This window comes from Gobius niger, assembly GCF_951799975.1.
Source record: "Gobius niger genome assembly, chromosome: 2".
NCBI classification, from domain to species: Eukaryota; Metazoa; Chordata; class Actinopteri; order Gobiiformes; family Gobiidae; genus Gobius; species Gobius niger.
This window is the reverse complement of record NC_136853.1, coordinates 47110672-47138000: the sequence shown is the minus strand read 5'-3', so window position 1 is coordinate 47138000 and position 27329 is coordinate 47110672. Positions and strand designations below refer to the sequence as shown.

At 41.3% G+C, this 27329-nt stretch overlaps 1 protein-coding gene across 2 annotated transcripts in view; it reads right to left on the bottom strand.

Annotated features, from left to right (window-relative positions):
• LOC306960088 (ELKS/Rab6-interacting/CAST family member 1-like) overlaps positions 1-27329 on the bottom strand; it is a gene marked incomplete at its 3' end in the record, with an annotated part of 300396 nt that overhangs the window by 216981 nt on the left and 56086 nt on the right. For both annotated transcript variants that reach the window (XR_013792655.1, XM_079552392.1), the window contains exons 10-13: positions 25012-25149; positions 20263-20403; positions 16347-16487; positions 9952-10145 (exon numbers count right to left, since the gene is read on the bottom strand). Coding sequence is in view for 1 of the 2 variants with exons in the window: in XM_079552392.1 (XP_079408518.1) it covers positions 9952-10145; positions 16347-16487; positions 20263-20403; positions 25012-25149 (614 nt within the window). The remainder of the gene's footprint in view (positions 1-9951; positions 10146-16346; positions 16488-20262; positions 20404-25011; positions 25150-27329) is intronic.

Here is a 27329-nt window from a genome sequence, read left to right as displayed (position 1 = left end):
CATTTTAGGCTGCATATATGTTTTAGGAACGGACTGCTACATTTTGAATGGTTATTTTCGAGATAATGTTTATTATGCTTTAAAGAGGGGGTGTTCTGCTTTAAAGAGGGGGTGTTCTGCTTTTGTCAGTCCCATAGCACCAGTCTATATCTCACTACAATGATGACAAACCTTCTGTTGGTCTGTAAATGCAGTAAATTAGAATAACTGCCTTGTATAAAATGTCTCTCTCAAAATGGCTGTAGTGAATGTCTTGAAATAGGCCTCTGTCTCTTTAAGAACCTCTGAGCCTTTAGACACGCCCCCTCCACACGCTGTCTGTGGCATCAGTGGGGAGGGGGTTCTGCTGAGGAGCAGTGGTTGGTTACTCGGCTGGTGACCAAAGCTCGGAGGCGTCTCCAGGAGGTGGGGGCGTTCCTAGGAGGACTCAGGCAAACCTATCCCTAAAATGGCAAAAATTCAACAAAAAAATGACAAAAAATGACAAAAATTCAACAAAAACATGACAAAAAATGACAAAAATTCAAAAAAAATGTGACAAAAATTCAACAAAAATTCAACAAAAATTCAACGAAAATTCAACAAAAATTCAACAAAAAAATGACAAAAATTCAACAAAAATTCTACAAAAAAATGACAAAAATTCAACAAAAAAATGACAAAAAATGACAAAAATTCAACAAAAATGTGACAAAAATGTGACAAAAATTCAACAAAAATTCAACAAAAATTCAACAAAAATTCAACAAAAATTCAACAAAAAAATGACAAAAAAATGACAAAAATTCAACAAAAATGTGACGAAAATTCAACAAAAATGTGACAAAAATTCAACAAAAATGTGACGAAAACCTATCCCTAAAATGGCCGCCATCAGAGTTTTTACAGATGACTCAGAAATACGTGAATGTGCCAAGGCAACACTTCAGCCATGTTTTTAATGAGGGAGTGACAGAATAACAGGATGGAAAGCTGGAAAAAGTCCATTTTGCAGAATACCCCCCTTTAATAATGTTTCTGATGCAACTGAAGGACCTTTTACTCAGTCCTGTTGCTTCCAGCGTTCGTGTCCACAGTAAAGCCGATCCTCCGCAGCACATCTTCACTCGTTCCGTGGCCTGTAGGTTCTTCCCTCCTCCTGTATTCTGTTCTTTGTTTCTTCCTCGCACACTCCACCTCTCTCTTCTACCCGTGTCCTACTTCTGCTCTCTCGCCCTCCGTGTTTCCACTGGTCCGTCCAAATCCTTTATTTTGGCCATCAGGGCAGATTTTCAGCTCCATTTAGCGCCGCTGTGAAGCCGCTCGCTCTGCTCCAGCGGCCGCCCTGCTTTCCCCAAATAAACCGCTGTCCAACAAAACAGCTGGATGATGAAATAAAACACACTGAGAGAAACCCCCACGGGAGATTCAAACGTTACTCAAACAGAGATGCTTTTGATAAAGTCACGATATTGTAAAGTAAATAAGACCTAATTAAAGATTATTAATGATTTATCTTTGTATCGTTTTCTGCCGAGGTCACTGTGTTTTCTCACACTGTGCATCGACTTGTGAAACATTTGTATCTGTTTCATGAACTTGCAGCCGAGTTTTCTTATCATTTTGGAGACAGTGACCCGGAAAAGTGACGCTAAAGTTGTGAAATGTGCCGATAAACCCGTCCCTTTGAAGACCTGTGTGTGGTGAGAAGGAGAGTGAGGAGAGAGCGAGGGGAGAGTTCGCATCGCAGCTCACATTATAAACAAAAGGCTCCTCTTTCATGGTCTCGGGCAGAGGTGGGAGTGAAGTCACTAAACGCAAGTCTCGAGTCAAGTCCAAGTCGATTGGTCACGGGGTCAAGTCCAGTCCAGTCTTTCTTTAGCCGCCAAGTCACCTCAAGTCACAAACACCAGCGTTTCTTCTTTCCAAAATGTGTTTCATCTACTTGAAAATAATAAGTGCTTTCCTAAGATATAGCCATTTTGAAAATTTATTCCAAAAGTCTAATATTTAATTGCCACAAAATTCAAAATCTATAATATAAAACGCAATCGCGAGTAGGGCGGGGCTAAGCTCCATAAGGGCGCCGCCATGTTTATTTCCCAGAAATCCGCGGTCGGCCCCCACGTGACCCCTCGCGGGCATTGGCCACGGGTCCATATGGACCGCGGTGCTGCTGTCCGAGGACAACCCGGCATCACAACAACGCGAGTGCACGACATCTGACTACATTTCAAAACCTACTTAGTATTTTTTAGATTGTACACGACCGTGATGCACCAAACCACGGGTCCTGCACCGTGAACCAAACCGTTAGAGCCCCTCATATTCATCCGGCATAGGCCTACATGTTCCACTGTCTCTTGAATTCTATTTCCTGAGTTTATCCAACATATTGTGGTTGTAGTTTATAAGAAAGGAGTACGGGTGCATAAAACACTCCAAATGCAGTTTGTTTGAAATTATCTTTAGCATTCATTCTTTTAAACATTTGTAGTGGCCATAGTTTTTGGAATGAGTTGGGAACCACAGGTCTACTTAGTGCGGGTCTACAGCTGTACTGAGTGACGGGTTATAGGGACTATACAGACATTTCTTTGTAATAACTCATAATCTGATATAGTACTAGCCGGGTCTCAGCTAGTACTATATATATTTTGAATGCTCCAGTCCATGTACAAAAGTACTGGGACTGCATATTAAAGGGACTATACAGAGTTTCTGGCAGTTTTTCTGTCAGTGGTTCCTCTGTGACGCCCCAGCCCCTGTATACTCGGATTCGCCCCTGTATATTCTGCACCTGCTGTCACTGGGCTCTGTGAGGATGTGGAAAATATATAAACATACTTACATATATAAACATAAATGCGCTGATTATACGCTATGATTCCTGATCTTTCACCAATTACACTCAGATCAATAATAACTATAAAGTCACAGCAAGTCATTGAGAGTCATTGGCCTCAAGTCACAAAGTCTTAAGTCAAGTCTTTTTGGAGCTTTGGTTGAGCAAGTCTCAAGTCCCAAAAGTCTCCCACCTCTGGTACAAGACGCAGCTTCAGGTTAGCGGAACTAGCATAGCCACAACATGCAACGAACTGACACATTTATAAATGAACACTTAGATTTTAACTTGATCATTGCTCAGAACCAGAATTCCTCTTTTTGTTTTGTTACAACCCTGGGAGACGCATAAACACCGGCCTATATGGTCTCGCGTCACATAAGCAGTGCCACATTATGACCAAAACGCATCATTAATCCCTATATAAACACAGACAGCAGACGAGACCCGACTGTTCACATGGAATCATCAGACACAGAGCAGAACGAGAAGTTAGAACCGTTAGAAGAGTTTTGCGGTGAAACAGAAACAACTCAGGCTGTTAAGAAAGAAAAAAAAAAAAGTGTTAAGTGTCAGTGCCAAGCATCATCCCACAGCAGGCTGAAAACAAAACACGGTTAGCGGTGAAAGAGGAGCCGCCGCCGAACGAAAGAGTTGCATCATTGATAGAAACAGGAGCTCAAAGACTGTACAGACTTCAGAAGCCGCAGTGGGAAGACTTTAAAAACACACACGCTCGTCACAAAACCGGCAAAACGCGGCGCACAATTTCCACAGTACAGCCGGCTCCTGTTATCAATGCTGCAACCCATCAGCGGGGCCTGATAGGGCTGCACAATACGAGCAAAACACATGCAATGTTTCAGATACGAGAAGGATGAGGGGGCGGGACTTGTGTCGTAGTGCAGCTTTAAACTTTGACCTCTTAACCCCTGTCTGAAACAAACACATTTTCTCCGGGTTTGGCTTTAAAAAGGTGATGAAAAGTGACAACGCTGCAACATTGCAAAGAAAAAAGATCAGTTTGGATCAGTTTGGTAGGTCTTAGCTTTCAAATGAGGTGTCACACTGGCCTAGAGGCTGTTTTCCTCACATTTTTGTCACTTTTTCATCATGTTTTTGCCACTCTTTTGTTGTAAATGATGAAAATGTGCTCGGCTCAGGTGGGGGTTCAGAGGTTAAAGGGATGTTTCAGGGTTTTTGACATTCGGCCTCATTTCCTAGTTATCCAGAGTGCTGTGGAGAGATTTTTCTTGTTTAATTCGTGCAGTTCTTATGTTTGAAGAGTTTAGCGGCGCTAGGCTAGTGCTAGGCTAGTGCATGTCTATGGTAACTAGTAGCCTGCATTAAAAACAGTCTGACCCGAGCACAATCACTTATAACACCAGACTAACCATATAAATGTCTGTGTTGACTGAATAATTGTTTTAATATAACCGTTTTGCCTTTAAAAGAACTTATATTTGAGCAGCTTCCTGGTTGTAGCTACGCAGCGGCGGAGTGATCTGCTCGGTGACCGGATCTACAGTAGTTTGTTTTACTACACGTGGAATTCACAAAGGAGCTTCTACAAATCAGATATGGCAACGTTTGGAGGACGAGCCCATGATTATAAGTAAGGGAAAATGTAAAGAACGCTGGTCATTATCGGGAAAATAAGCACCTTCAGGGCGAACCGGTCTTGTTTCGCCCTGAAGGTGCTTATTTTCCCGATAATGACCAGCGTTCTATACATTATCCACTTATTATTCGGCCATTTGCAACTGAACACACAACATAAACTTCGTACACTTTTATGAAGGTCGAAAGGTTTATTTAATGACTTCCCCGACAAATAGTTCCCAAAAGTTTGCGCGTTGCTCGGCAGCGTTTGGCTAGGCTAGAAGCAGCAAGGCTAGCAGCTAGCCTAGCTACTTAGCTGAAGGTGCAGTTGGAGGAGGTGGTGAATCTCTGGGTAAGTTGAAAGTCAGACTCACGATTCCCCGACTTCTCTCTCAGTGACGGGACAGATAGTGTCGCTGCTACGTACGTGCGGAGTGATATGAAAGCACCAACTCAGAGGAACTTTATCAGGAAATAATGACCGGGAGAACGTTGGGAAATCCCATTCAAATCAACGGAGCTTCTGCTTACGTTGTGAAGAGCCGTATAATAAGAGGTTTTTAATGCAGGCGACTAGTTACCATAGACATGCACTAGCCTAGCATTAGCCTAGCACCGCTAAACTCTTCAAATATAAGGACTGCATGAGTTAAAAAAATATGTATATCTCCAGAAATCAGAAATCACGCTGGATAATTAGTAAATGAGGCCCTCTGTCAAACATCCTTGGATCGGTGTGTTTGTGACACCATGTGGTTGGAGCGTGTACCTGCACATGATCAGCTGAGCAAAGAAAGTGTCATGTTATGGTTGGCCGTGTTGTCCATTTCTTTGTTGACAAAAACAAATCATCTTGAGGGACGAGAAAAATATATTGCGGTCCAGATTTGGGCCGCGGGCCGCGTGTTTGACATTTACAGGGGTTTGTAGCTTTTGCACCACTTGGGGTTTGGCATTTCGAACCATTACACAAAAGTGTTCTCACTTAAAGGGATGTTTCAGGGTTTCTGACATAGGGCCTCATTTCCTCGTTATCCAGAGTGTTGCTGATTTATGGAGATGTTTCTTTTGTAATTCATGCAGTTCTTATGTTTGAAGAGTTTTGTGGCGCTAGGCTAGTGCAAGGCTAGTGCATGTCTATGGTATCAGCTAGCCTGCATTAAAAACAGTGTGACCCGCTCCACAGAGCACCTGAGGCAGATCACTGATAACACCAGACTAACCATATACATGTCTGTGTCCATAGAGTCATTTTAACCATTTTGCATTTAAAATAACTTATATTTGAGCAGCATCAGCTTCGTGGTTGTATAAGCTACGCGGCGGCGGAGTGATCTGCGAGAAAATACTCCCTCAAAATGCGCTCATTCATGTGATGCAGGTCAGTTATATTCCAAACATGACTCTATGGACACAGACATGTATATGGTTAGTCTGGTGTTATCAGTGATTTGCCTCAGGTGCTCTGTGGAGCGGGTCACACTGTTTTTAATGCAGGCTAGCTGATACCATAGACATGCACTAGCCTTGCATTAGCCTAGCACCACGAAACTCTTCAAATATAAGAACTGCATGAATTACAATATAATTAACGAGGACATGAGGCCCTATGTCAAACATCCTGAAACATCCCTTTAAACCCCAAAAATCTATGAATAGGAAATAAAAAACAGAATAAAAGAGAAAGTATCTGTTATAAATGAGTCAAACAAACACTAACGTAACTAGACTGTTAAAGATGTATTGTGCAGCCCTAGTGTTTATTAGTGAACATTCCCACTTCTGTCCCATGTGGAAAACTTTAGCACGATTTAGAAATGGTTAGTGCCTGATGTTCTGCTCCGGAGGGACAGTCTGCTGTGAAAACGTGAGATATCATGACACAAACTAAGGTTAGGGCCAGGGAAATGGTTTAACCTCTTAACTCCCGCCTGAACCCAGAGGATGTTTTTCCTCACGTCATCAGACTTTTTTCCCAACATTTGTTTGTTGGGTGTTCAACTCATTTTTGTAACTTTTTTGTAATTTTTTATCACATTTTTGTCATTTTTTCATCAATTTTTTCGTAAATTTTGTATATTTTTTTTGTCATATTTTTGTCACTTTTTAGTAATTTTTTGGTAATTTTTTGTCACATTTTGTCATTTTTTCGTCAATTTTCTATAAAATTTTTGTCACATTTTTGACATTTTTTTGTCAATTTTTTTGTCAATTTCTTGTGACACTTTTGTGACATTTTTGCCACTTTTTCATACATTTTTCGTCACTTTTTTGTCAATGTTTTCTCACTTTTTTGTCACATTTCCATCATTGTTTATTGTTTTTTTCATCGATTTTTTTGTCTTTTTTTTGTCATTTTTTGTCATTTTTTGTCACATTTTTGTCACATTTTTGTCACATTTTTGTCATTTTTTGTCACATTTTTGTCATTTTTTTTGTCACATTTTTGTCACATTTTTGTCACATTTTTTTGTCACATTTTTTGTCACATTTTTGTCACATTTTTGTCACATTTTTGTCACATTTTTGTCACATTTTTGTAATTTTTTTGTCACATTTTTGTCATTTTTTTGTCACATTTTTGTCACATTTTTGTCACATTTTTTGTCACATTTTTGTCACATTTTTGTCACATTTTTGTCACATTTTTGTCATTTTTTCGTCCATTTTTTCGTCACATTTTCGTCACATTTTTGTCTTTTTTTTCCATCAATTTTTTTGTCATTTTTTTGTCATTTATTTATCCATTTTTTGTGACATTTTAATGACATTTTTGCCACATTTCCATCATTGTTTTCGTCTCAGTTTTGTTGCTATTTTCACACCCTTTTTTCCATAAGCTTTTGGATTGGGGTAAAGCCAAACTGGAGAAACTGTGCTCGGTTCAGGCGGGAGTTAAGGGGTTAACCTTAAGCATTAGGATTATTTGTATTTTTAGACAAACCAACTCATAGATCTATACAAACTCACAGCAGAATTACACTATTACACTATTACACATGTATTTGTTTCGTTTTGTGCTTTGTTTTCCACATGGGGGCGCTCTCACATCGTTTGACAAGCAAAGTGAGTCGACTGACACGTCCACTAAGCCACTCACGTGCCCAGGTAGTCCCACACCAGCCCCCCCATTGGCTGCTGGGAGGCGGGGGGCGGGGTTTGAGTCCTCTGAAGATGAGGACCTCTTTTTGAGCGGATGAGGTTCCGAACACAAAGATGTAAAAAACCGCGCTCAAAGTAAGAAACACGTCGGGAGTTGGAACATACGTGTGGCAGAAGGAGGAAAGGAATCAAAACGTGATTTATGGTCGAACACAAAGCAAGGGAGGAAATAAACGGGGAGAAAAGAGCAGTGGAGAGAAGACAGAATGCTGAGGGATTAGCGTTAATGCACACAGGAATCAACATGAGAGATGCAAACAATGTGAAGTACTTATATGTAAAGTACTTATATGTAAAGTACTTATATGTAAAGTACTTCTATGTAAAGTACTTAAATGTAAAGTACTCATATGTAAAGTACTTATATGTAAAGTACTTATATGTAAAGTACTTATATGTAAAGCACTTATATGTAAAGTACTTATATGTAAAGCACTTATATGTAAAGTACTTATATGTAAAGTACTTATATGTAAAGTACTTGTATGTAAAGTACTTATGGATAAATCGCTTGTTAAATGAAAGATTCCATTAAAACACTTTCACACAGGGAGAAATGGACAAATCTCATAGAAGTAAAAATTCTAATAAGTGTAAAACCTCTTAACCCCCGCCTGAACTGAGCACATTTTCTCCAGTTTGGCTTTACCCAAATCTAAAAGCGTCTTGAAAAAGCCACAAAACAGCAACAAAACGTGACAAAAACGCATTAAGTGAATGGAGTGAATGAATAATGCAATGTAAAGCGTCTTTGTGTCCAGAAAAGTGCTATATAAAACCAATGCATTATTATTATTATTAAAATGGCAATGAAAGAAAAAGTTTTAAAAAACTGACGACAACGCGAGGAATGAGCTCCGTTTCCATGAGTTTTGTAGATTTGGGTAAAGCTGAACCGGAGAAAATGCACTTGGTTAAGTGAGAAATCAGATCTTGGCTGAAAGATGTATCGTTATCGTATCGATATCGAGATATAAACATTAAAAACATTCAAATCGAAAAAGCAAGATATAAACAATATAGACTTTCATAATGAAACTGCACTCTTTTGGATTATGTTTCTTTTGGATTATGTTTCTTTTGGATTATGTTTCTTTTGGATTATGTTTCTTTTGGATTATGTTTCTTTTTTCCTGGAAATGTTTGGTTTTCACCTCACCCAGAGTTATATCGATATCGACATATCTGGCATGAATATCGAGATATGAAATTTAGTCCATATCGTTCAGCCCTAGTTCGAGCCCAAACTTTGACTCGGAGCCGCCGTCACTTCCCCTCAAGCCGTTACTCATTAGTTTAAAGGAACAGGCCACAGTTTTCCCACACTGAGATCTGTTCTTACCTGAGCTTAGACGAGTTGATGTGTACCTGTCTGGTCTTTGTGTGTGCTCTCAGTCACTCAAAAAGACCAAAGCTGTTGTTAGCATTTAGCCTCTCCCAGTGTATTCCTATGGCTCCAAACGGGGGTGAAGTTAGAAGCTGCCACGCTCTTCCACGGGCACAAAGACCAGACGGGGCTGTGCAATTAATCGAAATGCAATTACAATTTCGATTATTACACTAAACGATTACAAAATTAGCATAATCGAGAAAAAAAAACGTTTTTTTTTTGTTTGTTTTGTTTTTTAAAGCAGACTTGCATTATTTCACGGCGCTGGGATTATTTTCCTTCTCATTTCTCGTGCCGTGGCTCAGGCTTTTGTCTGATATGAAAACAAACGGCGCTGAGTGATGTTGTCATCAGGCCGCGCTGCTCAGTTTACTTGCGCAGGTGTGAGGGCCGGCCAGCAGGGGGCAGGTGTGAAACAGAGACCTCTCCTTAATCGAGGAAAACTTGAAAAGAAAATATTCAGCATAGTTTTTATTAATAAATATATACATAAAATAAAGACTTTTTTTAAAAATCGTTTGAATAATCGTGATTTTAATTGTGACTAAAATAATCGTGATTATTCTAATAATGGAGCAGCCCTACAGACAGGTACACATCAACTCGTCTAAGCTCAGGTAAGAACATGTCTCAGTCTGTAAAAACGCTGGCCTGTTCCTTTAACACACACTGGATCGTCCTACAGACCGTTATGAAAGTCTTCTCACTGTTTATCCCAGTGAAACACGCCGTCCGGGGGAGTCATTTGAAAATAAAGAGTTATTTTCCTGAGATCTGCTAAATTCTCTGTGGATTCAGATAAAGGATTTCCATGTGGGTTGAGGCTTGTCCTACCAGGTTAACGACAGTAAAAGAAAAGCTTGTCATGATGGGATGAAAGCGGGTCCAGAAGATGCCCCGTTTGAGGAGCTCTGGTAAAGACCACGGCTGATGCTGAAACCCCCAAATCAAACAACAAAAGGATGAATCTCACCTCTCCAGCTCGTTGATCTTCTTCTCCTTGTCGTTCTTCTCGTTCTCCATCTCTCGGAGGATGTCCAGCAGCCGCTCCACCTCCGTCTGGGCCTTGGCCGCCTCGTCCTTGTACCGAGACACCTCCTGCTCCAGGGCCGAGATCTGGTCCGTCAGCTCCGTGTTGTCCTGGGACTCGGCCGCCGCGTTCTGAGCCTGAGGAAACATTCAGAATGTTATGCTCACGACTGCCGCCTCAGGTCTTACGCGTAACTGCAGGTTCTACTTAAAGGGATGTTTCAGGATGTTTGACACAGGGCCTCATTTCCTCCTTATCCAGAGTGTTGCTGATTTTCTGGAGATATTTTTTTTGTTATTCATGCACTTATGTTTGAAGAGTTTCGTGGTGCTAGGCTAATGCAAGGCTAGTGCATGTCTATGGTATCAGCTAGCCTGCATTAAAACATGAGGCAAATCACTTATAACACCAGACTAACCATATAAATGTCTGTGTCCATAGAATAATTTTGACTATTGTGCATTTAAAATAACTTATTACACGGCTCTTCACAGCGTAAGTAGAAGCTCCGTTGATTTGAATGGGATTTTCCAACGTTCTACCGGTCATTATTTTCTGATAAAGCACCTCTGAATAAAATAATGACGCTGCCGATGGTAACGGAGTTGGTGTTTTCATATCACTCCGCTCGTACGTAGCAGCGACACTATCTGTCCCGTCACTGAGAGAGAAGTCGGGGAATCGTGAGTCTGACTTTCAACTTACCCAGAGATTCACCACCTCCTCCAACTGCACCTTCAGCTAAGTAGTGGGGGCGTTCCTAGGAGGACTCAGGCAAACCTATCCCTAAAATGGCCGCCATCAGCCAAAAATTCAACAAAAATGTGACAAAAATTCAACAAAAATGTGACAAAAATTCAACAAAAATGTGACAAAAATTCAACAAAAAAATGACAAAAATTCAACAAAAATGTGACAAAAATTCAACAAAAAGTGACAAAAATTCAACAAAAAAGTGACAAAAATTCTACAAAAAATGACATAAATTCAACAAAAAAGTGACAAAAAAATCAACAAAAATGTGACAAAAATTCAACAAAAAAATGACAAAAATTCAACAAAAATGTGACAAAAATTCAACAAAAAGTGACAAAAATTCAACAAAAAAATGACAAAAATTCAACAAAAATGTGACATAAATTCAACAAAAAAGTGACAAAAAAATCAACAAAAAAGTGACAAAAATTCAACCAAAAAATGACATAAATTCAACAAAAAAGTGACAAAAAATCAACAAAAAAGTGACAAAAATTCAACAAAAAAGTGACAAAAAATCAACAAAAAATGACATAAATTCAACAAAAAAGTGACAAAAAAATCAACAAAAAAGTGAAAAAAATTCAACAAAAATGTGACAATAACCTATCCCTAAAATGGCCGCCATCAGAGTTTTTACAGATTACTCACAAATACGTGAATGTGCCAAGGCAACACTTCAGCCATGTTTTTAATGAGGGAGTGACAGAATAACATGATGGAAAGCTGGAAAAAGTCAATTTTGCATAATACCCCCCCTTTTAAGTTTTTTTTTTCACTTCAAAAGTTGCCTTTAATTTTCACCTTTAATTTTGCGAACTGTGAATAATCGCAAAATTGCAATATTTTTCCTCACAGTAATCGTGACCCAAGTGTTTCTCCCGCTCTGCACACAAGCTCTGACCAACCACTTTCATCTCATTAACGTAAACTCACAAACGGCTCGTCAGGTTTTAGTTCCCAAAGAGCCATTTTTAGCTCGTCATCGTTACGTCATCATGATTAAAAAAGAAAAAAAAAAAACTTTTTCAAACCGTGAATATCAGTCCCATTGTAAAAATCAAAGAAGTGCCTTTCATCGATCGCGTCTTAGATATTGTGAGTTATCTGGTTTGCGTTTTTAAAGTTTTATTTTAAAAAGAGCCAGTCTTTAGGACGGCTGAAATGAACGGATCCTGAAGACTCGGCTCCCAGTAAAGAACCGTAAATCCCATCACTACAGAGTCTGTTATGGGCAAGAAAACAATGTCATAAAACAACAAAAAACTTAAAGGAACAGGCCGGTGTTTTTCCACACTGAGATATGTTCTTACCTGAGCTGTGACGAGTTCTTTAGGACCTGTCTGATCTTCAGTCACGTAAACACAGCGCAGACGGCGTTAGCATTTAGCCTCTCCCTCTCTCCTCTATAGCTCCAAAACAGGTCAAGATAGACGCTACCAAGCTCTTCCACGTTTTATAATACCAGGAGTAGTTTGAAATCCGCGCAGTAATATCTTCACTTTACTGAACGGATGCCAAACTACTCCTGGTATTATTACGCCTTACAATTGGCTTGTTGCACAATGTGGCTACGCTAGTTCCTCTGAGCTGAAGCTGTGGGCGCTAGTACTTCCTGTTCGTATTCATTTCCATTAGGATTAGCTCAGACCAGTGAGTTCCTGGTAGAAATATATATACGTTTATGTTTGTGAGGATCAGGGAGTTTGTCTTGAAGCTAGAGGCTAATTTAAACTCTTAACTCCCGCCTAAACCGAGAGGATCTTTTTTCCTCACGTCATCAGATTTTTTTTGCCATCATTTTTGTCACTTTTTTGTCATTTTTTGGTCACTTTTTCTTTTTAATTTTTTCGTCAATTTTTTATCATATTTTTGTAATTTTTTTTGTCACATTTTTATCACATTTTTATCACATTTTTGCCACTTTTTCATCAATTTTTTGTCCCTTTTTTATCACATTTTTGCAATTTTTTTGTCACATTTTTTATCACATTTTAGTAATTTTTTGGTCATTATTTTGTCAATTTCTTGTGACATTTTTGTGACATTTTTGCCACTTTTCCATCATTGTTTTCGTCGAGAAAACGTGCTCGGTTCAGGTGGGAGTTAAGGGCTTAATGCTTTACACAACTTGAAACAGTGCCTTTATATATATTTTTATAGCATGTTAGCCTTTAGCTTCAAGACAAACTCTCAATCCTTCATGATCACAGGCGTCTCTGATCTGAACTTCATGATTTGAACACACAAAAAATGATCATCGACCGGGAACTCACCGCCCACAACATAATCTTTAGAAAATATGATTATTATTCCAGGAAAAGAAAACAGACAGGAAGTCCAGGCGCTCACACCTTCAGGTCAGAGGAGCTAGCATAGCCACACCGTGCAACAAGCCAATATAGTCCCTTTTATCCGCTTAGAAAATCCACATTGTTTAATTGTGTGTAATTATACTTTGTAGTGGAACACTTCACGTAACCATATTTAAATAGGGGAAACGTGGAAGAGCTTGGTAGCTTCTATCTTGACCTGTTTTGGAGCTATAGAGGAGAGAGGGAGAGGCTAAATGCTAACGCCGTCTGCGCTGTGTTTACGTGACTGAAGATCAGACAGGTCCTAAAGAACTCGTCACAGCTCAGGTAAGAACATATCTCAGTGTGGAAAAAGAAGATCACCAATGCACACACACACATGTACTTATTGTATGTGTGTGTGTGTTATATGTGGCTTAGCTTCTGTCTGGAGTCTTTATATTTCTTGCCACACATTCATCATATTTTGAACTGACTCTGTTCTTTCATGGTCGATGGTTATGTGATGGCGGCGGCGCATGAGGGCGGTGCACTGACGTCTCCTCCACGATATAAAAACACTGTGAACCCGTCAGCGAGACTTCACACGTGCTCCGTCCTGCAGACTGAACCTGACGTGTTCAAACAGACTCACACGTAGAACAGCACACGACACCTCGGAAACGGTGGAGGTGTCGGAGTTTCAGACCTGTGAGCGCGGCGTGATGTCGGACTGATAACTGGATGTTGTGAAAACAGATTGAATGACAGTGCAGCGTGTGCCATGACAAAGGTACAGCACAAAAACTTCATAGACCTGGTTGTTCAATAATATACGGAGGAGGATAAATCGATCAGCAGCTTTTTACCATCTGAAAAACATGGCTAAGATCAGAGGAACAGTGTCTAAACCAGACTTAGAGAGCAGTGATAATGTCATCGACTAAAATATTTAGTCCTAATTTTAGTCAAAGTGATATTTTTGTGACTAAAATTGGACTAAAACTAAATTAAAAGTTTCTCATGAGACTAAAACTGTGACTAAAATGTCCAGATATTTGAGTCGACTAAAATCAGACTAAATAAAACTGAAAAGGAGAGACTAAAATCATCCACACTTGTATTGAGCGTCTGAAAGAGCCTCAGATCATGTTTAAAGGATCAGCTCTGAGCTTTGTTCATGTGGAGCAGAAACATGAAGCAGAGGAACAACATTAAACATGATTAGAATCAATATTATCAATGCAAAGTCCACTCAATTAGGCTTAAATTTAGTCGACTAAAACTAGACTAAAATTGAAAAGATTTTTTTGACTAAATCTCGACTAAAATTAACTTACATTTCAGTCAAAAGACTAAAACTAAAACTAAAATAAAATATGTTGTCAAAATGAACACTGTTAGAGAGACTGATCCACTGGCCTCTCTAAACGTCAGAGCTGCAGAACATCCAGAACCAGGAAATACGACCATATTAGTCCAGTGCTCCGGTCTCTGCACTGGCTTCCCGTCGCTCAGAGAACAGAATAATAGACGACCGTTCATGGTTTAGCACCAAAGTCCATCTCTGACATGTCACAGCCGTATGAACCATCTCGGGGAGGGGCCTCCTGGTGGTTCCCAGTCAGGACTAAACATGGTGAGGCTAAACCTAAAATCTGGAACAGTCTTCACGAGGATGTAAGTAAGTAAGTAAGTAAACTTTATTTGTATAGCGCCTTTCACAGACGCAGAGTCACAAAGCGCTTCACAGTGTTAAAACATAATTATAAACCAGCATATTCATTGCAATAATTCAAAGTTCAGAATTCAGTATTCATTATACAAGTGGTGTCAGTATTACATCAGCCGGACTCGAATGCTTTCTCAAACAGATGGGTTTTTAGGCGCTTTTTGAAGGCAGCTGCTGACTCCAATGAGCGCAAGTCAAGAGGAAGTTTATTCCAAAGTCGGGGCGCGACGGCTTTGAAGGAGGATGTGAGACAGGCCTCGACTCTGACAATGTTCAAATCCAGGCTGAAGTATATAACTGAAAGTGTTTTATCTGCACTCTCGCCTTTTACTGTAATTGATTAATTTTATGTTGATGTTTTTATTGATTCTATTTGCTTTCTTATATTTATGCAACTGTGAAGCTTTGAATTGCCTTGTGTATGAATTGTGCTCAACAAATAAACTTGCCTTTTGTTAAAAGTGATGCTTTACTTTGGGTAACTAAATGTAGTAAATTTAATGGTCTCTGTAACAATAGAGTGTAATAAAAGCTAGATACACAATGGAATAATGTGTATTTGTAGTTTGTAGGTACATCATGTAATAAGACATAATTCTAACCCTAATCTTAAGCCCAAACCGTGAGGGTCTCGTGTCCTATTACACTATGTACTTACAAAGTACTAATACAAGTTATTCCATTGTGTACGGACTATATAGGTACAAGTTATTACAGAGTATTGTTCGAAATTTAGTTAGGTGCAATGTATCAAGGCAGTGTAAAATAAAGTGATACCAGATATGTAAGGGAAAATGTATAGAACGCTGGTCGGGGTCCGGTTCGTCCTGAAGGTGCTTATTTTCCCGATAATCACCAGCGTTTTATACATGATCCGCTTATTATTCGGCCATTTGCAACTGAACACACACAACATAAACTTCGTACACTTTTATGAAGGTCCAAAGGTTTATTTAATGACTTCCGCGACAAATAGTTCCCAAAAGTTTGCGCGTTGCTCGGCAACGTTTTGCTAGGCTAGAAGTAGCAAGGCTAGCAGCTAGCCTAGCTACTTAGCTGAAGGCGCAGTTGGAGGAATGGTGGTGAATCTCTGGGTAAGTTGAAAGTCAGACTCACGATTCCCCGACTTCTCTCTCAGTGACGGGACAGATAGTGTCGCTGCTACGTACGTGCGGAGTGATATGAAAGCACCAACTCAGAGGAACTTTATCAGGAAATAATGACCGGGAGAACGTTGGGAAATCCCATTCAAATCAACAGAGCTTCTACTTACGTTGTGAAGAGCCGTATAAATAAAGTTAAATAAAATATACATACACCTCTAACATCCACATGCAGATTCTCCAGGTGCCAAACTGAGGTGGGTTCATGAGGGACTAAGGACCAGAGGGTTCTACAAACAGTTCAATGCTTTTCCCGATTGATGAGACACTAAATTCCATTCACTGCAACTGCTCTAAGACATTTAGCTACTAAATCAGAATATATCCAAGAGAACGGCCATGATTCTTTTTGTCCTTCCATAACTTGTGGTGTTAGTGTTTGCAGTGTTTAACCTTCTTGAGCTGGTTCTCCAGTTTGATGCACTCCTCCTTCTTCTGCTCCAGGCTGATCTCCAGGGTCTTGAGCCGGTTGTCCCTCTTCACAGCAGAGGAGGCCATGGAAGATGCTTTCTCCTTTAGGTCCAACAGAGAGGCCTGGAGGGGACAGAGACGCACATAAAACACAGAATTAAAGCCTGCTTCTACAGAGCGCGTCCTGATTGGGCAGTGACTCCTTATTGGACGTCACAAAGAATGAAATGACATTGAGACCTCCAGACAGCGGCTGACCTCATCCCTTGTTTTGCCGACCTCTTCAGTGACCTCTGTCCCGTCCAGAACGCTTCGCTTTGGTCCTATTTTTGGGCGCTTTACCTTTTATGGCAGAAGGCGGCGGAACACGAACCAGGGGAACCGGAGAGACAGAGACGTGTAATTTTACCCATGACTGACAAAGCTCCAGGACCGTGGGGTTAGACTGAGCTCACAGCGCCCTCACTGTGTCCGACGCTTATATATTTACAACCGTAGACCCTGTTGTCACAAGAAACCACAGAGACATTTAGACGCAGAGGCAGGAATGTCTGGACTCAGCAAGTTTCCCATGAAGTTTAACGCGTAGGAGACTGAAATGAACCAATATATCATCGCCGTTTCAGGACTCCCGTTTGGAGCGATAACTAAAGGCGGCTTTTATGTCGGGTGTACGATAGTGATGGTGCTCCAGGGCTCGTATCGCTCTTCCAGAGGCAGATGCTTGTGTCACATGACTCTCACTGAGCTGCCTTTAGCGGCGAGGCCTAAACAACGGATGTTTCCTCGTCCATATAATGATGTAAATCATTAGTGATAGATAAATAAATGCGCTGTGTTTCTCCCATTTCCCGTTTAACTGCGTTCATGCGGCGAAACAGCAGTGGGCAGATCACATTTTGTATTTTCTTATTCTTTACAAAGTCCTGCGTTTGAACAGATGCTAAAGCAGGCGTGGAGCTGATCAGGCGAGGGAAACGTGAGGAGCATCTGCAGCAAAGTAAAGCCAAAATGAGCTCTGACTGAATGAAGTAAAAAGATTCATTCATGTCCTGCCTTTCCCAGCCCACGTTAAAGAAGCAGACACAGTCCCTACATTTAAGACTAGGCTTAAAACGTACCTCTGAGAATGAGCTTATAATCAGGTCAGTTAGGTAAAGCACTAACCCACAGCCTGAAGTAAAGCTCTGACCCTGAAGTAAAGCTCTAACACACAGCCTGAAGTAAAGCTGCCTCAGGAGAAACACTGCTGTGGGAAGTACGGTCCACTGAGCGCTATCCTCTTCTTCTTACTGCAGACTTTCTTATCATGATACAATATTTAATTTATCTGTAGTCTGTTCATCACTATTCACATGGTGTCTCCTGTCCCCCCCCTCGGGAGTGCCTGTCTAGATCGAACGGAGGAACTGGCATTCTGGAATCTGAGGACTGGACGGTCTGTGATCTCGACCCGTCTGCTGAGGGATCCTTCGGCCCTGGGTCTCTATAGCCTGTCCGTCCATGGGAGTGGATCTCTCCTTCTGTGGTTCTCCCCAAGGTTTCTCTTTTCTCCTGCCGGGTTTTTGAGTTTTTCCTTGCCGTGCTGGAGAGTCTAAGGACGGGGGACGCCCACGCCGCTCGTCGCTGCCTCCTATTGGACATTATATTTGCCTGGATTCACCTGAACTTTTAATTGTCATATTTATTGCTCTGTTGTATCGCCTTAATGTTTGGTGCAGCTGTGAGGGACTTCTGTTGTGATATTGGGCTTTACAAAACCATTACACTTGAAACTTGAATGTCCTGCGTTTGAACAGATGCTAAAGCAGGAGCTGATCAGGCGAGGGAAACGTGAGGAGCATCTGCAGCAAATAGAGCCAAAAGGAGCTCTGACTGAATGAAGTAAAAAGATTCATTCATGTCCTGCCTTTGAGCAGCAGAGTGACTGAGGCCCCGCCCACTGGAGCTCCGCCCACTGGAGCTCCGCCCACTGGAGCTCCGCCCACAGACCCACGTTACACAGAAAATGACCCTTATTTATCGGCCTATGATTCATTTGATCAAACATTAATATAAAACCACCCACGTCTGTTTGAAACTTCTCTTCCACATGATCTGTTGGTTCAGTCGTGTTTATGAGAAGTTGCAATAATAAAGTTTGTCCACAAGAGGTCAGAGTTCAAACAGAATGAAGCAGCTCAGAGACGACACTTTTCTGCAGGAAAGCCTCAAAGTGTTGAAAGGCTTCACTCGCCCGTCACTCGTGGACACTGTTGTCGGCCGTCTGCGATGAACAAATACTCGTTGTGGGGAAAGTATCGTAGCTCAAAATCTTAGTTTGTAGGTCGTGCAGTGAGGCGGGGATATCCACGGGGAAAAGGTCGACTCTTTTAAGGACTTGGGGACTGGTTTTGATTCCTCTCTACGGTTTGATAAAAACACAGAGCAAAGTGTCAAACGTGGACATCAGCGAGTTCACCTGATGAGGAAACTGAACTCTTTTAATGCATCAGCAAATACTTTAAGTAACTTTTATCATTCTTTTATTGAAAGTGTCTTAACCTTTTCTTTTATTTGCTGGTTTGACGCCGGTCTGTGGAAAATCAGAACCGTCTGAACCACATTGTCAAAGTGTGGAGTCAGATTCCTGGTGTGTGTTTTGAAGACCTCGCCTCACTCTGGAAGAAAAGAGTCGTCCAAAAGACTCCATCGATTTTGGGTCAACAAAACCATGTCTTGCGGTCGCACTTTACTCTGATTTTTCCCGGTCCCCTTGTGTCCTGATGCTCTTACAGTTCAGGACGTCTGTATATGGTCGTATGTGTCTCCATTTACTGTTTTTTATGACCAGAGAGCAGTGAACAGAACTGCCCATTGGGATGAATAAAGTTGTTTTGATTTTGATTTGATTTGATTTAAAATAGAGCCGTCACACGAACAAAGACGAGCTACGACCGACATGTTCTGGTCGGCTGCAGAGTGAGCCTCCTGAGGATCTGGGTCAGTGTCCCATCAACGCCGCACTGCAGGACTGAGCCTGTCCAACTCCGTGTTTTACAGGACTTTCCCTGCACTTTTCTGCAGAAACAAACACTGCTAGCATGCAGCACTTAGCTCAGCCAAACACACGCCTCCTGTAGCCTAGTCTAAGTGTACACCAGCCGTTAACTCATTGACTGCCAGACATTTTCAAATCAGAAGCTCCCACTGCCAGAGGTTTTTCAGGATTTTGACTCACAGAAAATGTAGGTGTAGGTCTATGTAACGAAACACGAAACCCACCAAAAGAAAGATCAGACTCCCTTCTTTCATCTAAAAAAGCACCTCTTTCCATTCTTTAGTTGGAAATCACCCAAAATGCTGTTTTCTGACCAAAAAGCTGAGAAAACAAGCTTTTTTTAATTAAGCAAAACAGTGATCGCATCCAAAGAGCAATGCTGCCACCCAGTGACTCAATAAAAGAACTACAACTAAGATTTTAACACCAGACATGCTCAAGGCTTCGCTGCAGCCGTTCCCATTGACGTCTATATAAGTCATTGGCAGTCAATGAGTTAAAGGAACAGGCCACCGTTTTTACATACGGAGATATGTTCTTACCTGAGCTTAGACGAGTTGATGTGCACCTGTCTGGTCTTTGTGTGAACCCTCAGTCACACAAAACGACCAAAGATGTCGTTAGTATTTGGCCTCTCACAGTGTATTCCTATAGCTAGCTCAGGGTGAAGTTAGACGCACAAAGACAGGTACGTATCAACTCGTCTAAGCTCAGGTAAGAAAATATCTCAGCGTGTGTGTGTGTGTGTGTGTGTGTGTGTGTGTGTGTTGTGTGTTGTGCGTGTGTGTGTGTGTGTGTGTGTGTGTGTGTGTGTTGTGCGTGTGTGTGTGTGTGTGTGTGCGTGTGTGCGTGTGTTACCTCTCGATCGGCCAGGTCCGCCTGCGTCTGAGACACCTTCTCCCTCAGGTCCTTCAGCTCCTTCTTGCTGGTCTCCATCTCGTCGCCTTTCTCTCGCTCCTCCTTCTCCCGCTGGTCCTTCAGCCGCTCGATGATTTTGTCCTGGAGAAAAACAGGGAAACACGAAGGTGAGGATAAGAAGGTGAGGATAAGAAGGTGAGGATAAGAAGGTGAGGATAAGAAGGTGAGGAGAAGGTGAGGAGAAGAAGGTGAGGAGAAGAAGGTGAGGATAAGAAGGTGAGGAGAAGAAGGTGAGGATAAGAAGGTGAGGATAAGAAGGTGAGGATAAGAAGGTGAGGATAAGAAGGTGAGGAGAAGGTGAGGAGAAGAAGGTGAGGAGAAGAAGGTGAGGATAAGAAGGTGAGGAGAAGAAGGTGAGGATAAGAAGGTGAGGAGAAGAAGGTGAGGAGAAGAAGGTGAGGAGAAGAAGGTGAGGAGAAGAAGGTGAGGAGAAGAAGGTGAGGAGAAGAAGGTGAGGAGAAGAAGGTGAGGATAAGAAGGTGAGGATAAGAAGGTGAGGAGAAGAAGGTGAGGAGAAGAAGGTGAGGATAAGAAGGTGAGGATAAGAACACACTGAGCAAAACGTCCCAGACCAATGTGACGAGTGATAGATTTGCATTTGTTTTGAGGTGAAACGTCAGGTTTTTTTGAGCTTGTTTTGTAAATCTGAAGTATTTCTGTTTCAGTAACACTGGGTCATAGATGAAACACTTTTATTTTCGCTATATTGAAACAGCTGCTCAGCAAAAGGAAGGTGTGTGGGAGGAGCTTATGGGAGGATCGCTTGAAAATCAGGATGTGAAAAACTGGTTATTTAGTTTGAGCCGTTTTCGATCAATATTGCATTTTCCCATTTTCCCAAGACGTTATTACAAATACCTGCAAAAAGCAGAATACCCGATATTTAAAGCTGCCGAGCAGCGATGTCTTTTTGAAATGTTTTCATCAGTGAACTCTGCTCCACCACCACCACCCTCCCCTCCCCTGGCTCCACCCCCCCTCCCCTCCCCCGGCTCCACCCCCCCCTCCCCTCCCCCGGCTCTCCCCCCTCCCCTCTACACTGGTAAAATGTTAAATGGTAAATGGTCTCAACTTATAAAGCGCTTTTCCACCTACATTAGGCCCTCAAAGCGCTTTACAGCAAGGATCCACTCACCCATTCATGCTCTCATTCATACACCACTTTCAGGAGGTGGGAATCGAACTCCTGACCTTCCGATCATGAGACGACCCGCTCTACCATCTGTGCCACCGTCGCCCCACACATTGTTTAGCCCACACGCTGCTCTGATTGCATTCAATGAGCTACGGAAATTTCATTAGTCTTGTGTGAATCACACATTCATCCACATAAATAAGATCTGTATGAAGTAAATATTTTGAGATTTACATTTATTTGCTAAAATGAAACTTTCATGAAAGTCTGACACTTTTATTGGACATTTAGAACTTAATAATTACATTTAGAGCTAAGTTTCCAGTGCAGTACTTTTTTTTCGCCTCAGCCTCTCCTCCGGTGCTGCTTTGCTTTGTGATCATGAGGAGGAGAAAGACCTGAGGCTCCTGTAGATACTGGATTATGAATCAAACGGACATTTCAGGAGGATTTCAGCTGCATCAGAGCCGGTCAGATCGTTTTGTAAACTTCTGCCATAACGCTAAACCGTTAGCCGCTAACTGTTGCTGCGTCTGCTGCTTCAAACATTAGCATCTGTTGTTCACGTGTTTGTGTTTACATGGTGCGTGGGGGGGCTGTGAGGGGCTGTGAGGGCATGGATCTATTATAATAAAAAGGTGGGGGAGGTGCAGGTGCAGCGCTGGTCATGGTGGCGCACATGGAGGCACACATGGTGGCGTCTCTAGAGGAGCTTATTGGTGAAGCATCGGTACCCGATCAGTAAAACGGAATCACTTAGAGCAGCTTTAACTCAAAATCAGCTCAGTGCACTTTTTAAACTGACCATCATTAACGCCTAAAGGGAAGACGTTTTGTTAGAATAGAACTGAAATGCACTTGTTATTGTCATTTAAACAGCAGCACGAACTCATCATCAGCAACACTTAACCTCACGATATTCCGATACGTAACATAAACTACGATACAACCCGATTTTGAAGTGACTTTTGACCTTTTTTATAAACACACAACATATTATTCAGGAGTTATATTTGTTTTCATGCTTATTGTAACGTGTAAGAATAAATGATCCCTTATTATCAATATCGTATCGTCCCACAAAACATCATGTAGCCAACAATGAACCTCTTAACCCCCACATGAACCGAGCCACAACAGCCGACAAACACACACAAAAAAGCAACAATGAAGTTAAGACAATGCAACAAAAAGTGACAGAAATACGGTGGAAAAAGTGGTAACAACTCCAGGAATAATCTTAGCTTTCAAACTAGGCGTTACACTGGCCATTAAGCTCTCAGCTCCAGTCAAGAAGCTTTTGGATTCGGGTAAAGGAACTGGAGAAGAGGTTAATAAGCCTTCAAAATCTGACTCGACAGTGATTCATCCAGCTCCTCAAAGACTCGATCACACAAGGGAGAGTAAAACAAATTAAACTAACAATCATCTCGTTTACACACGCTGTTAAATAAAGTCACATTTCTACTAAAAATCTGTGAAGATTTTAGATCATCTTGTGAAAAGAGAAACAAAAGTGCAAAAGCCGTTCTCTTTCACACACGAGTCCTGCTTTATTGTTTCATGAAGAGTGAACTTTATACACGGGGCCGTTTTCACAGGATCGACAGCCAGATGTGATTTTAAGCATGTAATATGTTTTGGCACAAGAGTTAATTTTCACAACCACTAAAACAATCTGGCACTTTCCAGCGGCTCGGCCAACGACGCAGAGAGAAAACATGCACAAACGTTCAGCATCAGCATTTTTTATCATATTTTTGTTTTTTTTTCATCACTTTTTTGTCACTTTTTTATTGTGTTTTTGTCACTTTTTTATTGTGTTTTTATCACTTTTTTTCTGTTATGTTTTTGTCACGTTTTTGTGGCCTCTTCGTTGCTTTGTTGTCGTGTTTTTGTCGACTTTTCGTGCTGCTTTTCCGGCACATTTTTGTTTTTCTTTTCATCCTCTTTTTTTGTCGCTATTTTTGATGCTTTTCTTTTTAGCTTTTAGATTTGGGTAAAGCTCGGTTAACCCCTTAACTCCCGCCTGAACCGAGCACATTTTCTCCAGCTTTACCCCCCAATCCAAAAGCTTCTGGAAAAAAAGGTGTGAAAAGAGGGACAAAACTGAGACGAAAACATGGATGTAAATGTGACAAAAGTGACAAAAAATGGACAAAAAATGGAGAAAAATGGAGAAAAAATTGACCAAAAAATGACCAAAAAATGAGAAAAATTTGACAGAAAAATTGAGAAAAAATGACAAAAAATGGACAAAAAATGGACAAAAAATGGACAAAAAAAATGAGAAACATTTGACCAAAAAATGGAGAAAAAATGAGAAACATTTGACCAAAAAATGGAGAAAAAATGGAGAAAAAAATGACCAAAAAATGGAGAAAAAATGACAAAAAATGGACAAAAAATGGACAAAAAAAATGAGAAAAATTTGACCAAAAAATTGAGAAAAAAATTGGCAGAAAATGGACAAAAAATGGAGAAAAAATGACAAAAAATTGACAAAACATTGACAAAAAATTGACAAAACATTGACAAAAAAATGACAAAAAAATTGACAAAAAAATTGACAAAAAAAATCGAAAAATTTGATGAAAAAGTGACAAAAAAGTCAAGAAAATTTGCCAAAAATGAGACGACTGCCCGACAAAAAAGTGATGAAGAAAAATCTGATGATGTGAGAAAGAAGATCAATTTAGTTTTGTAGGTCTTTCAAATAAGGCGTTACTCTGGCCTACAGGATTTGGGTAAAGCTGAACTGGAGAAAAAGCTCTCGGTTCAGGCGGGAGTTAAGAGGTTAAGGCGGCCCCTCTGTGCTCTTCCAGAATGGACACATGGCCAGTCCGCCCCTGTATGTTATGGAGTATCTGAGTGCAGACTGTGCAAGGCCAACTCTCACTCGTCTCTAATGAGCAACAAATGATTTCATATAAAACTCACTCGCACTTTGTGATCTTTGGTCCGAGGCCAATTTTCTCACGTTTTCTTAGAATGTGTGAGGTCTGAGGGACAAAAAATGAAAAAAAAAAGACAAAAAAAGACAAAAAATGTGACCAAAAATAAGGTAAATAACTGGTGCCCACGAGTGGCGCATATCGGTGTTTCCTTCCAGGGAAAAGTGTTTCCGGGTTAGTCCTGTTGTGTTGTGATTCTGTGCTGATGTTGTGTCGTTGAGCCTGACTGAGATCCTCGTAATAGCTGCGGAGAATGACTCGCTCTGAGACCAGCCTTCAGTGACCGGCTAATAACCCACACAAAATAGTCCCGTAGTCTGGCAGATTTAGTGACTTTAGTCAATGAAAAACACATTTATTATAAATGTTAGGTTTGTGGGACCCTGGTATAAGCGGATTAAACAACGAGGAGCCGCGTTAGACGTTATAATGCAGGAGGAACATATAATGCACGGCCCTGAGTTGTTTAATCCTTACTTAGACGAGTTGACGTGTACCTATCTGGTCTTTGAGCTTTCCATCAGACACAAAAATCGACCAAAGATGTTGTTAGCACTTGGCCTCTCCCAGTGTATTCCTATGGAGCATAAACAGCAGTACCTTCTCCGCCAGCGCCTCCTCCAGCGTGCCCAGGGCGGTGTCCGTGTTGGTGGTGTCCGTCTGCAGAGACTTCAGTCTGTCCTTCAGGCCACTCAGCTGCTTCTCTTTGTCTTTCAGCTGGTCCAGGAGGTTCTCAATCTGCAACAACAGAAACAATAATGTTCACAGTCGTAGGATTTCACACTTAGTTCAATCACTTTTCTCAGAATACAAGAGAAACACAAGAGACGCACGATGTCAGGAAGAACTTCAGATATAAAACATATTTTGAGTTACAGTATTTCATCCTTTCAAAATAATCCCACTTCATAGTTTAAACACACTGAAGACATTTGAGACCTACAAACGTCTTCTTCTGAAACACCGAAGAGCCCCCACACCTGCAGCACAGTGGAGGCGTCACAAGAGGAGCTGCAGGAAACAAAAAAGGAGGAGGTACCCGGGCAAGACTCAGAGCTAAGCCACACATGCCGTCTATGGGCCATATGCACAGTGACCCCACGTGATTCGCCTGGACAGTCAGCCAGACGCTGTCCTTCCTGTCCGCTCTCTCTTCCCATTAAACATGAGCAGGTCCCACAGAAATGAAGCTTAAGATCTGGTGAAGGACAGAGAGTAAAAGCTCAGATGTGACGGAGCAGGTTAGAAAATATTACATGAGACGCAACGACTTCACTGGAGGAAACTCCGTGTTCATAACGGTGGATGTTTTTGGGTTAGTGCTAGATGTTCTGCTCCGGAGGGACAGTCTGCTGTGAAAACGTGAGATATCATGACACAAATTAAGGTTAGGGCCAGGGAGATGGGTATTCAACTAATTTTTTAAACATTTTTGTCATTTTTTTGTCAATTTTTAATCAATTTTTTGGTCAATTTTTTGTCATTTTTTCGTCAATTTTTAATCAATTTTTTTGTCAAATTTTTGTCATTTTTTTGTTAATTTTTAATCAATTTTTTGGTCACATTTTTGTCATTTTTTCGTCCATTTTTTCGTCCATTTCTCGTGACATTTTTGCCACTTTTTCATAAATTTTTCGTCACTTTTTTGTCACATTTCCATCCTTGTTTTCGTCTCAGTTTTGTTGCTTTTTTCCAGAAGCTTTTGGATTGGGGTAAAGCCAAACTGGAGAAAACGTGCTCGGTTCAGGTGGGAGTTAAGGGGTTAGGATTATTTGTATTTTTAGACAAACCAACTCATAGATCTATACAAACTCACAGCAGACCGTCCCTCCGGAGCAGACGATCTAGCACTGACCATGTTTTGGTCTTGAGGCTAACGCGGCTAACGCGGCTAACGCGGCTAACGCGGCTAACGCTAAATAAACATCAAAACTAGCGCAAAGTTTTGAACGAGCTGCGCAAAACAGAATGGTCCTGTTAGTTTAAATAATATTTACTTGTTTACATGTTATATTATCATTTTTCAACACTAGCCTTTAGCTCTAAGATAAAGCTCCGCCCCTCACGAGCGCTGGCGTTTCCTTTGGGGCAGATTCACAGAGAACATGATGTTTGTAACACGTTTCTGTGACTCCATCAGTAACTCGTCCTTCACCAGATCCTGAGCTTCTCTATATTCGTGGGACCTGCTCATTGTGAACGTAAACGATCAGCGACAGGAAGTCCAGGTCTGTGACGGTCCAGGAAGACGTCACGTGGGGAAACTGTGCATAAGCCGATTGTTCTGGATGGACGTTCACTGGAGAATGAAACAGATGAACTGCTAAGCTCTTGAGGAAGGAGGAGCTGACCAGTGCAGGACACCACGCTCTGAAACAGGGCGCTTCAGAGGATCAGAGGAGACTGAAGCCACACAGTTTCCTCCACCTCCAATAACAAGCTGCTCAGGACTAACACCTGAACACTATTGTGTAGTTCGGTCGTACAATGACAAACAAAGCACTTAATGGGCCAGATCTTGTGACTGGCGCAGTCCGTGCGCAGCTCTAAACGCAACATAATACACGCGTGATCTTGCATGTGGCGCAGGTTTTGCGCTAAAGGCTGCGCCGCCAGGAGAGGGCGTTATTTAAGGAAAAGAGGCGACTGAGGCGTGGTTTATTACAAGCAGCGCTCGCTCTTCTGTGGCAGCCTTCACATTATGTTCCTCTTTACATCCCACTGCCTCGTCTTCTTCCTTAGAATCGACGTCAAATTGAAAACAAAAGCGAAATTGCCTTGAAAAGTCTGTTTGAGCGTCGGTTACGCACGGGTTTACTTTGATACAGTAGATCAACGCGCACACGCCTCACTAGGGCTGCTCGATTATAGAAAAAATAATAATCACGATTATTTTAGTAATAATTGAAATCACAATT